Source organism: Dermacentor albipictus, chromosome 9 (assembly GCF_038994185.2).
Source record: "Dermacentor albipictus isolate Rhodes 1998 colony chromosome 9, USDA_Dalb.pri_finalv2, whole genome shotgun sequence".
Taxonomy (NCBI): domain Eukaryota; kingdom Metazoa; phylum Arthropoda; class Arachnida; order Ixodida; family Ixodidae; genus Dermacentor; species Dermacentor albipictus.
The window spans coordinates 15,874,020-15,886,866 of record NC_091829.1 but is presented as its reverse complement, the minus strand read 5'-3'; the positions used below and the strand labels follow the sequence as shown (position 1 = coordinate 15,886,866).

General features: G+C 44.3%; 1 protein-coding gene and 1 long non-coding RNA gene across 3 annotated transcripts in view; one reads left to right on the top strand and one right to left on the bottom strand.

The window, feature by feature from the left end:
* LOC135903672 (uncharacterized) overlaps nt 1–12,847 on the top strand; it is a 98,473-nt gene that overhangs the window by 69,755 nt on the left and 15,871 nt on the right. The window contains exon 6 of one of the 2 annotated variants that reach the window (XR_010564883.1): nt 9,386–9,525. The exons of the other annotated variant lie outside the window; for it this stretch is intronic. This is a non-coding gene — a long non-coding RNA (uncharacterized lncRNA). Of the gene's footprint in view, nt 1–9,385; nt 9,526–12,847 lie in introns of those variants that run through there. 2 annotated transcript variants of the gene reach the window in all.
* Nucleotides 1–12,847, bottom strand: part of LOC135903668 (vitellogenin-6-like) — a 48,643-nt gene that overhangs the window by 35,115 nt on the left and 681 nt on the right. Inside the window, exons 2-9 of the mRNA XM_065433992.1 lie at nt 11,436–11,578; nt 10,639–10,776; nt 9,443–9,580; nt 6,226–6,393; nt 5,413–5,552; nt 3,053–3,236; nt 1,613–1,809; nt 1,214–1,382 (exon numbers count right to left, since the gene is read on the bottom strand). Of these exons, the coding sequence (XP_065290064.1) occupies nt 1,214–1,382; nt 1,613–1,809; nt 3,053–3,236; nt 5,413–5,552; nt 6,226–6,393; nt 9,443–9,580; nt 10,639–10,776; nt 11,436–11,578 (1,277 nt within the window). The remainder of the gene's footprint in view (nt 1–1,213; nt 1,383–1,612; nt 1,810–3,052; nt 3,237–5,412; nt 5,553–6,225; nt 6,394–9,442; nt 9,581–10,638; nt 10,777–11,435; nt 11,579–12,847) is intronic.

The following is a 12,847-nucleotide window of genomic DNA, read 5'->3' as shown; positions in this document are numbered from 1 at the left end:
TTCACACCAACGTTTGCTATGCACAAAACGTGCTTCGCTTCGCCAAGCCGGAGAGGTGGTTCACGGCCCCTTTAACGTAATGTTGAAATTAGCTCCGCTTTTTTCTATCCAGTTGGCCCACTTGGCGCGCAGTGGTTTAATACACAGCGTGCGCCTGTGTGTTCGGTGCATATTTTGAGCTTGAAATCAGAATGCAATTATTTGTAACTAATTAAGGTATTTATCTTTTACTATTATCTTTATTACGCTTCCGCTTTCGAAATGCAGTTTGATTATATCAGGGAGTTTATAGTGAACGGGCCACAGATTAGTTTTGACCTACCCTTGTTTCTCGAATTTTAAATTATGGGTTTTTCGCGCCAAAACCACTTTCTCATTATGAGGCACGCCGTAGTGGAGGACTCCGGAAATTTCGACCACCTGGGGTTCTTTAACGTGCACCTAAATATAAGTACACGGGTGTTTTCGCATTTCGCCCCCATCGAAATGCGGCGGCCGTGGCCGGGATTCGATCCCGTGACCTCGTGCTCAGCAGCTCAACACCATAGCCACTGAGGAAACACGGCAGGTGTTTGTCGAATTTTAGGTGGCATTTCAGTGCAACTGCATATTCGCATTCCACTCTAAGTATAGCTTGCGCCCTTTAGGACCTGTATGTCCCCAAACAATTATCATCATGTGTGTTACTTGCATTTAATATCATGAAAACTCGGCGCTCACTGCATTCCTGTCGAGAATACTGTACCAATCTGAAAAGAAGGATGTATTTCGTGACTTGGAAGTTCCGGGTTCCAGGGCGCGCGGCGTTAAAGACAGCAAAGCCGTGCAAGAAATATGAACATTACATCGGGGCGAGAAAAGCCTTAAAAGTTGCAAACCTTCTTTGGAGTGTATGTTCCCAATGTATACCATTGCTTCGCTAGAAATAAAACACGCCTACTTGTATGCAGCAACAGAACGTCATAGGCACATAGGCACCAATTTGAAGATAAATAAAAAAGCTGTATTTACAGGCGCCATTATCTATCTGATATAATTTAGCACGAGAGAACACGATACCTAAAGGCATCGGATCAAGCAAGCGTTCCGCTGACTTTGCCCTTGACTTTGCCTTCACACGTAATGCGAAAACGTATGTCCCGAGGGCGACATGCAGTTCAGCGGCGTGCTATGCTCTTGATGTGATGGTGATCAGTACTCAATTTGCACTTACGGCAATTTCGTGGATCATGGCAGTGCTGACTTCCTTCAGGTTCAGGTGGAGTTGCCCGTAGAAGCGGCGGGCGTCCTTTGCGGTTATCTCGTTATTCTTGATCAGGTTCAGGCCGAAGGTGACGTGAGGGTTGTTACCGGAAGCGGCGAGGAGGTCGAGGAACGTGTGACTGCGAAACACGGTGGAGACGCGAGAGGTTCGTACCATCAAGTTTGCTCAAAGGTTAGCGCGACCATAACCCACTTCTGAACTTTTCAAACTTTCAAACTTCCAATTTTTCTGAAAGTGCCACGTGCAGTAAATTTTACGTGCCCTTATGCGAAACTTCTGTAAATCGCGTCTCGAACACGCTATGTTTAATGATTAGATGGTCAAGCGGGATAAGATGTGGGCACTCACAGAATGCTGTCCTTTGCTTCCGCTGGTGCAGCTTGCACGTGGTTCTGGTATATTGCGTGGACCTCGTCGTAGTCGAAGGCGCTGAAGGCACGGAACAGGATAAGGAAGAGCTGGCTACCACTCGCCTTGTTGTCGATATCCTTGATATCTTCGTCCGTATACTCCAGTTCCGCCAACTGGTGGAGGCCTTCCCCAAACTGTACAATAGGGGTCGCCATTAGAGCGAGTTGTGTTAGTGTAATCTTTAAACTTATAAATTTTTTTCAGAAATACTAAAACTTATGATGGGGAGACACACCAATATAATGGGGAGACACAATTGAACCTTTAGGCAGCCCCGAGAAAGCCGTAAAAGGATTTTAACAATTCTGACACCTGGTCACGCTGGCCTGTCAGGAATTGACACTTCTTTTTACTGATATTAAAATAGTTATCGTTTGCTGGCGAGTCATATCTGTTTTCTCCGTGTAATGGTATAGTATAGAATATGGATAGTAGTGTTTATTCTTGCATTAGGTAATACCCAAATAAAACAAGCAGATCTGTAGAGGCAAAGGAGAAAAGTTTCTCTCGCAATAGTTCGGTTAAAACTCAGTTCGGGAATGTCTGCCGCACACATGTGGTTTCTGAGGTGCGACTCCGGCACTCGAAATCACGCGCAAAAGCTCACCCTTGTTAAGTCATAATCACTAGCGATTTCACACGCTTCAAGGTACCAATACAGAGAGCATGCTGTTTGTGAGCTCAGTGATTGTGTAACTAAATTCAAAGCCCTGTTTTAAAAAGCATGTTTCGTAGACGGCTCCGAGCATGAGGTATTTGCAAACTCCGCTATAGCAAAACTAACTTGGAGGCCCTTTCCTAATGGTAATGGTAAGGTAATGGGCTTGGCTTAATGTTTCGACGGTATTCCCGTATATCACTTAGAGACCCAGGTAAACGATAGATTTGTAATCGCTTGGAAACGCACACTAGAAAAATTACGGGCAAGAAGTCAGGTGGTAAAGCACGGAAACATAAAAACGAATAAAAAACGAGAGCTTAATCCAGCCTTATGGATGCACGGCTAACCTGCGCATATATAGAAAACACAGACAGTTGCCTTGTCCTGGCCGTAACGATTAGCAAGAGAAACTGAATCGGTCGATGTGATGCAGGATTTCTTTTTAAACTCTAATTTGAGAAATTCTCCCCCAACTGCGCTATTTGAAAAGAAATTGTGGTTTTCAGTCGTCGTTACCGATCTAGTCGACGTGGGGTCGAGCTCTCTCTTTTTTTCTTCACTTTAGGAGATCGGCTTCCTCCGCCTATCTTCTAAAGCGGTAACTGTCGCTGCGTGTTTCTACGTGGACCGATTTCTTTTGTTTTCGCGGAATATAAATTTGGCGAAATGCGAGCGAGATCCGAGCACGAATTCGCATACGCTAAGGGTGAGCTCACTTTCTTCAAGTTGGTCTGAACATCGAAGTGCTTCAGAGCAGCGTTGGGGTGCAAGAGCTCCTCGCGGGTCTTCAGGTCGCTAGTCGTGGGGAACTCCTGGGCCAGGGAGTGCTCCTTCTGGACGTCCTCGGCAAGTGGCGTCTCTGTGGTGGCGTCGTGCTCTTCCAGAAGGTCCAGGGTGCGGCTGCAGATGCGCGTGGTTAGTCAGAACGTTGCGCATCGAAACGTGAAATATGCAACACAACTATTGAACTCTACTTCTTCACGGCCAGTTGGCAAAGTTTATCACAGTTGATGTAAGTCCACGAGCTCGGCAGACAGACGTAACCACGAACACGCGACTAGGCGTGGTGCCTACTGCTATGGTTTCCTTGAACAGCAACTAGTGAAATCTTAATGCACACACAAGTTAACCCATTTACTTTGCCGTTACAGTCCTTCCTCAACCTCGGTAAAAAATATGATTTCCATAACATATTTACCTCTTCGCAAGGTTATGTACAGATAACGTAGGAAGGAAGGAAGGAAGCAGAAATAGACAGAAAGACAGGGAGGTTAGTCAGTTGTCAGGCCGGTTTGCTACCCTGTGCTGGGGAAACGGTGTCAGGGGAATAAAAGCGAAATAAAAGAGAAATAAAAGAAAAGCGAGAAGTGGCACTACAAAAAAGGAAAGAAGAGCGAAAAAGAAAAGGGGGAAAACGAAAGGAGAACACGGCACCGCTTAAAGTTTCTCTTTAATACCAGTCCTCCGCAAGAAATCCGACAATACTTTGAAACCGTTCTGTGCTGAGGACGGTGTTGGCCAGTGTCCCAGGAGTTTTTCCTCCGACAAAGGTCGCTTTCCAAGACTATCTAACACTCTTGAAAGTTCTTTCCTGGGCCCACTGAAGGGGAGACACTTGCAGAGAAGGTGGGCGATTGTTTTTTCCCATCCACAGTTATCGCACGTAGGGCTGTTGGCCATTCCGATCCGAAATGAGTAAGCATTCGTGCAGGCCACACCAAGGCACAAGCGGCGCAGAAGCATCTCGTCAGCTCTAGATAGTCCTGACGGAACACGTAGCCATACATTCGGATCCAAGTTGTGGAGACGAGCCTCGCTAACTTCCGTCGAGGTCCACTGTGAAAGTGCCGGTTCACGTGCGAGTGAACGAAACCCTGTAGCTGCGTCTGTTCTGCATAACGGCATAGCTACTAAGTGGAGGCCTTACGCTTATAATTTGCGCACGGGTAGACGTATTTGATGTTAAGCAAGAGCAGTAGCAAATACAGAGCTGTCTTTCGTATTTCTGGTTATGTGCGTCCTCAGTGCTGGTACTCTGTGCATTAAAACACGTGTTTCTCCCTGCAACAAATGGCTCAAGCGGAGGCTGAAAACTCAAGCATTCTGCCCACATACGAAACGCTTGCTGTAAACTTAATCATAACAATGCTTGCTTTCTACTTTCTGTCATCTTACGCTGGTTGAAGCTTCACGCAAGTTGGATGATTAAGCTAGATTAAAAAGCGCGTTGAATGGTGCAGTGGAAGACTTACGGCTTTGACGGCTTCTGCTGGGTGAAGTATTGCGTTAGAAGGCTCACTCTTGGCGATGACAAGCAGGATGCCGTCAAAATAACGTAGCACACACTAAGAATTACGTTCAGTGTTGTAAAGCCGGATCTTTAGGCTGTTTATTCAAAAAGCACCCACCGCACGTAAGAGAACCCTTCGCGACTCATATTTTTTTTTTCACTTTTACAGGTTTTTAATGCGGCGGTGTGCTCACCCTATCACAACAACGCAACCTGCTCTTTTGGTTATGTTTGTTTTTGAAACGCAAGAATCAATCATTATAGAATAACGTTTACCTTGCGTACAGCTCACACGAAAATACGACAGCGTTTATTTAGCTAATAGCAAAAGTCTCATTGCAAAAGCAAATAATAATAATAATAATAATAATAATAATAATAATAATAATAATAATAATAATAATAATAATAATAATAATAATAATAATAATAATAATAATAAATGTCGCATTATGTCGGCCTCATTTGGGGGTCAGTTAGTCTGTACGGCCACGCTGCCAAATAGTCAGCCAGCATCGCAATCAGCATTGGCGCTCCGAAGTGACCGTATGAGCAAAGCGACACTGTGAACGTACAAGTGCATTGGCATAGAGCCTTCATACGTGCGCGTACGAATGCTTGCTACGTCGGTGATGAATCATCACCAAAAACATTCACCAAACAGATGTCTAGTGTGTTCCGAAAAGTTTTAGAAGTCGCCTTTAGGCGTTCGCTGCCTATGATCTATCCGTCGCTCAGATTTGTAAACGTCTGTGACGGAGCTTGTTTCTCTCGAGCTAAGCTTACTTCAGTTTCACGTGAATCTTCTTGCCCTCGCCGTTAGGCTTGAACAGGTATCCAGACTCGGCCCAGGCATGAGCAATCTTGTAATGCTGCGCCGTTCCCTTGAGCTCATAATACACCTCAGACGTGGAGGAGTATGGGTGCTGAAAAGAGAGAGAGAGTGAGAGAGAGAAACGTGAAGATTACCATATTGGTCATTTTAGCCATGATCGACGTCTCATATACTAGTGAAAGTGAGGACATGCACTGGGTTTAATAATATACTCTGCAATACTACGAAGGATTACGATTATGGTTTCAAGGCGTTCGTTTATTTGCAGAACCTGCTAAACCCGTACTTTGAATAGAGTATATACTAACTTTGGAGATCACTTTAATTTCAAGCTTTTTCGTTGCACGAATTTATTTCACCTGTCCCTAATTTTAAGAAATTTTGCAGAGCGATCCGATGGAATTAGCGAAAATAGGTAATAGCATAGCCTCAAGTTGCGCGTTTTCTTGATAATACAGCGAAATCTTTATTTTGACAAAAACAGTTGCGTACATTGATTTAGATGTATGGTGAAAAGCTCCAGGTTGTCAAAATTACCCTGGAGAACTTTATTGCGGTGTACCTCATATTCGGATCGTCGATTTGGCATGAAAGTCTCCAGAACTTTATTCTAAAGAATGACTTGTCAGCCTAAACCAGTTTGTTGCTAGCCTATCTAGCCCTTGTTTTACTTGCAAATCCGTTTGGACTTTCCTCAGTCCTTGCAACACGCTTGTTCAAGACGAACTCCTCGTCTACCTACGCACAGCTGATGTTTTACTCACCGGTTCTTCCGCATGGCACTTGAGGCAATTCTTGGCCACCTTCACGCCTATCTTGGCAATGTGGTGGTGGTCGCACTTCTCCAGGTTCTTAACCTTCGTCACCTCAATGTAGCCATGCTCTTCTTCGTGCACGACGTACAGGGTCTCGCAAGGACCATGCAGGCCATCCTGTAGGAATCAATATTGCATGCAAACGTCAGTATTAGAAAAAAAAACATATGCAAGCTAGCGATTTAACAACCGGGACGTGCTTGACACTCTGTGTGATATCCTGCAAACTGGTTAACGTTTGTAATGTTCCATTTGTTTTTTTACAGTCCCTGCTATTATTAATCCATAGCAATTTGGTCTCAGTTGCTGAATGCATCTTCTCGGTTTCTCTTTAATATGTATCGGTCCATTTGTTTGGTCTAATTACTCATTATGCGTTGTTCTTTTTCTTTGTTCGCTGTTATGCTTACTTTTTCTCTTCATTTCACTTTTTAGCTATAATACATGTGTGTTTTCTACATCCAGTAATGACGTATCCCTCATTGTGAGTATGCGCCATATTTAATATCATCATCAGGTTTCTTCGCTTGAAGCAGATGAAAATAGGAGGAGAGAAAAGAGAAGCATGACGTCCTCTAAATGTATATTTACACGTCTGGTCTGGCGATATCGACCCTCTGCCAATTCTGAAGGACAATTGCAACTACTGATCATTATGTTTTACTCCGTTGCTGTTTTGTTGTTCAGGTCTTCTTGAAGTGCTGCTTAAGAGACTTGGTCTGAATATAAGTACTGAAATGTTACTCTGTTTCTGCGCCTCGTTACTCGGTTTCCGTCACAGCAACCTGTTAAACGGAGTGGATGATTTTATGCAAGCAACAAAACGTACGCTATGCTACTTCCTACTTTCCTTATTAGTCTTACTCTAATTATTCTAAATTCCTCTCATTCAAATATTAGCAGTCAATCTTCTCATTAGTTCTTTGACTTTTAACTCTCCATTTGTCTGGTCTCACTACTCAATTACCCAATACTATCTCATTTGATGTTACGCATTCCTATGTACTTTTTACAGCGAAGTTGTATACCTCCACCGTCCAAGGAAATTTTCGTGTCGTTGTAGTGGTAAGCAAAAAGCTCCTCACACGTGGGCCGATCCCAGAGATAGTGCAGATCCGGGCCGGCCCGCCCTGAAGTTGAAGCAGGCGTTAAGCACTCCCCATACGCGGGCCGATCCCGAAAGTAGTGTAATGCCGGCCCAGCCCACGGCGGAAATGAAGCAGGAGTTAAGCACTCCCCATACGTGGGCCAATCCTGAAGATAGTGCAATGCTGGACTGACCCGCGGTGGAGGTGCAGTTCATCATTAAGGGGCCCACATACTCAGCTTCGCTGGTCATCCTTCTTCACAGAGGGGAAGGGCCCTCAGTTTTTTTTAAGGCGATTAACAGAAAGTACTACTACCCCATTCTCGTGCATCCCTCATTTTGGCTGCATGCTGTGTTTTGATGGCACAACAACCACAACAGCCGGTTTCACAACAGTGCGAAAAAAGGGGACAAAGCACGAACTCAAATTAAAAAGCACTTCGGCGACCGCGTTCTTGCTTTGCAGCGTTCTTTCGCGCTTTTTCAGGTTCCGTAGGTACTAGCTAGCCTGCTCTAACTGTCTTGAAGCCGTACCTTTTGTTTGGAGTCGGACACGTTGTTGTGCAAGTTGGCGCTCGTTCAAAACCATAAAGCAGCGTAACGACACAAACACGACGAATGACACAGCCATACGTGGCGCGTGTCCGTATTTTTTATTGTGGTCGTGTCGCTGGGCTGGATTATGTTATTTTAATTAGAAACAGATCAGTTAGACAGCATTGTGGGAGTGGAAGCCAAGGTGAACTTACACCACTGATTGTGTATCCACTGAATGTGGATACTGAAATCTTCATCGCATCGATCCAGTTTTGATCTTCATTGATTATATTTAAAGGTAATATAAGAGAGGATAAAAAAAACGTGTTCTGGCCCCAAGGATAATGAATGGAATAACAAATACGTGGATATACATGTTGCGCATCGTTTTAATTGAACCCTTACAATTAGCTTGAAATGTGTGCACCGTAAGCGTCTTCGTGGCTGCAACAAAGCTCGCTGGTTCATTGTATTCTCAAATCAGGCACTTTTCTATTAAATTTCCTTAGCACCCAAAAAACATGACTGCTCTCGTATTAATGAAACCTGTTGTGAAAAAGTGCATTTAGTCGTGCGAGTGAATATTAGCACGCGGAAAATTACAGCGATTTCGCTAGTTTAATGTGTGAAATGCGTTACAGCGCGCACTACTTGGAAGCTACAGCAATAATTCTGACGTTCAGGTCCAAAAGACCAAGTTCCAACACTGCTACAAATGTTCGAGTGTGTCTGTGCCCAGAAACCGTTAAATCTTCCCCGACCTCCTCAGGCTCGAAAGTTTAACAGGCTACTAGTGAAATTTGCGAGGAACGAGAGCACCCTTTCTTGTTGCTTCATCGCGTTGCTTTGTCTTACGCGTAAGACGATGCACATGATCAAGTATTTCAAGAAAAACATCCTGAGGCAGGATATTTATTGGAGCAGATGAGATGTCACGGGAGGCGTGCATATCTTGCTCACCATCTGCTAGGCTAGCTCGTAAACATATTGGCCTATGGAGCGGCGTGATTCAACACTCACGGTGCCATTAAGTGTTGAAATTTGAGCCCAAGAACAAGCTAGCGGGAAAGTAACATCACTTGACACTACTGGACGTGTCCTACGGCCTCCTTTTCATCTTTCACGCTGAAATTTCAACACGAATAACTGCCACCTCGCGCAGTGAGCACTTTTTCTCATTGACATTATTACAACATAAACACCACATAACATTACACAATATAAACCTTGAGGTTCTTGTACCTTGACTTTCTTGCGGTGCAGTGCTATCAGTGCCAAGAGGACGATATAGTTTGCTCAGCGCTCAAGTATAAATTGGTTCTTCGTTTCATAGGGAAATTCAGCACAGTGAAACGAAACCATGACCTATGACTAGCCTATGCATACGGGATCCATCAGTGTTGGACACATTGCTATTGTGTTTTCAAGGTATAATAAACAATCGGAAATTGAATTTGAAAATATCGTACACTTTGTCTCGCGTAGGGGACCATGCTCGAGAATCTCTCCGTTTTCTCTATACTGCCTCTGCTGTCAGCCTACCTCTTTGACGTGGTACTCTTTCTCGTCGGGGTGTTCGTGACGTCCCTTGACGAGGTCAAGTTGGAAGAGGGACAGCACGCCCTTCTTCACGTTCCTCACCCACGTTGGTTCGCTCTTGCCAATCGCAATCTCCACGATCTGCAGAAAGTGATGCACATGGACAGGAGTAAGCGCAAAGCAAGTGCGAGCAAATTACTCTGAGTGTTGTCTTGGAATTGTAATGGAACTCATGCAGACTAGGGGAATGGAAGCCACAGGAACGCACAGATAAGGGCGTAATTTTGTGGCAATAAAGGTTACTGTACTGTGTGGACTTTTCTGCATATATTTGAAAGGAAATGTCATCCTGGAACACTAATGCACGCGTACAGACGAGGACAATAGAAGAAAGACGAAGGGAGTAAAAGGCACAGTAGGACCGGGCCTGTTTGCTAATGAGCCTTCGAATGTCGTCGTCTGTATGTCCTACACCAATATTCTAAGATAGTATTCTAGCACTACTTGATTTCATGACCGACTGCTAGTTCGAGTTAGTGGTGAACTTGCGACTGGTGAAGTCGCGACTCACCGCCTTTAGGGGGCAAGAAAGAGCAATACTGAGTTGGATTGGTAAACTAACGTGTCGGAGGCTTCTGGAGCTCCGAAGTTTAGTTGCTTGTAAACCTTCTTATGCCAAATGTGCTATAAATGCTATGCTGATCTTTTGATATCTCAATAAGCTGATTTGGGCACGGGAAACATAATAAATAGCCTGTATAAATGTTTTCGTACGCTGGAGGGAGTATTCAGGGGTGGCTAGTTCAGCAATCGAAATCCAATTGTTTCGTTATTATACTCTATAAATCGTAAGCCAAGTAAAACCTTATTCTTTTTTGTATGAATGAGTTCTCCATGGCCAGAAAGCAAAGGTGAACAAGCTTTAATAATGGTCCTTGATTGTGGAACTGTGTACAGGTTAAGCATGGTTAACTGCCTTGAAACGAACGTTTTCCACGCCTTGAATAACTTATCTGTGCGGACGAACCAGTGCTCAAGATACAGGGGATGCGTTCTTGGACAATGTCTAGCATGGTCGCGTCCATTGTCGTTCTTCTTTTAACTTTTGTTTCTGTAATCATGTGTATGCACCAATCGCAAGGGGCACTAATGTCGCGGTTTTTTCAATGGTTTTAATCTTGTCGAAAGAGACACCGTACCTTTCCTTCGTCGAACTTGCCGGCAAAAGGCTGTTCGAGAACGCCGTTCGAGAGCTGCCAATTCGATGCGTACTTGAACTCGTGATGAGTTAGGTCGATCTCGTCGGAGTTGAACGTGTCCGCTTCGAAGTTCACGATCTAGAAGAATGACCGGTAAGAATCGCTTATTTGTATTGCCTCATGGTTGGAGAAAAAGGAACTTGACCTATTATAAAGCAAAAAGAACAAGAACGCTCATTTAAACAGCGCTTTTCTCTCAAAGTAAAATGTCTGTCCAGTGTTCCTTCTCTACGACTGCGTACCTGCTCGCGTCACCAACTAAGTGAATTCTGCAGTTTCTAAGTTCTTGAAATAAAAAAAAATTGGGAACTTAAAACTGTTGCTTACTTTGAGCGACAGTGAAGATTTGAAGAAAACGTCCAATGTAGGTATGTCTAATGCAATTCAAGTAGTACGAGGTTCACGTGCTATGAAATACCCACTAGCCCCAAAGCAGTATATCATGCCTATATTTGTCTCAGCCCCTGTAAGGTTCCGCTTTGAAGATATGGAGATAGAAAATTAATTCGTGGCACTGCATTGAAGGAGAAGTGGTCAATACGTAATTGTGCAACAAGCGAAACTGAAACAGATTTAACGCGATGAAAAAGCAATTAATGTCAAATCTATAAGGAAATCAGATGAATTGCACTTCTGTCAACGCAACTGGTTTTGAGAAGTTGTGGCAGACGGGCGTCGGGCGATCTTGTGATCATTATTGTAGTATTTTTTTCTTGGGATGCTCTCCTTGGGGTTACCTTGAAGTGCGTATGGTCGGGCTTGGGTTGCATGATGACCTTGCTCCGGAATCCAAGACCAGCCAACTGATGCCGCTGCTCAGGGTTTAGAACATGCATCGTTCCCTTGTACTCGTAGACATACTCCTTGCCGACCTCGAAGCCTGGTAACCCCAGAAAGAAAACAGTTATCTCAACGGGAAAAGAAAGTGTACTGTGAGGAGTAAAAGGTTAGAAAGAAACATCTTCAATGCATTCCTTTTATTCAATGTAAGTTCTTGTCGATGCAAGTAGACTTCTCTGCCGCCAAGTCCTGCATTGCTTATTGTCTCGCACTTGAGGCGTTTTGAACAGAGCGTAATTATGATATGGAGAGAAAAATTACACGCTTTACTAAAGGAAGTTAGAAAAGACAATTGATTTATCTTACGCATCTCTTTTTCAAAGGTATTGAACCTTATCTACGTAGGTTGCCGGAATAGCCATTGAAACATGCATTATTGTAACCAAAGCGGTACCGAAAGTGTGTTGAGAGTTTATCGTTTCCAGCCGCTGTCCTAAGTAAGCCTAGCAATGTGTCAAGCCCAACTGCTTGACGAACTGCGAAACACGAACTGCGAGTGCATGGGTTATATTAGCGACTATTGGATCGGTTGGATTTGCTTCAAAATTTTGCACTCGTTTGTGTAATGTGCAGTGATGCCATTAAGCCGATGCCTTCTTTGTCCAGCTCCTGGTTGCATTGCGTGGCAGGATTTGTCGCCAAGTAATCCGGGAAGTGCATGCTGGCAGTGAATTGCTTAACGGGGCCGATCCCTTAGACTGTACAATCAAAAATGACGATTTGGTTGGCCGATCTTGATGCCAGTGCACGTTATGTTTACAAGGAAGAGTTGTTGCAACGTGAGCCGATCTTGGAGGCCATGCAAGCAAAGTCGTCGTCGGGCCGATTCTGGTAACGACATTAATTTCCAGTAACTCATGTGCATCATATGGACCTAGGTTCTTCACCTGTTACGGCAGTTTTGTCGTCAGTGTCTCGTCGAGTAGACATAGCGGGGGGTCCCTCACACAGGTGTGCACAGAGAGCGAAAGAGTGAAGGACAGCTACGACATTAACGTAGATGATATTGGAGAGCAAACACTTGTCCGTAGTACAGCTTGCTTATATACGTAACAGTTTATGTTCGCAAAGTTTACTGCGAGCCCGTAGGACATTTACCATCGTCCTGATTATTCGGTACAATCTATTGCGTCCTTACGACAAATGTAGTCGTGCTAAACTTCTAGCGTTACTTTGTGTATTTCCCCGTGCTTACACCCCTATTTGCACTCCTGCCTGTACCAAAATACCAACAGCATTTCTGTGTCAGAGACTGGTGGGAATGGCTGTGGGCTGGATTGTGAAGCAGCGACGATCGAGAGAGAGACAG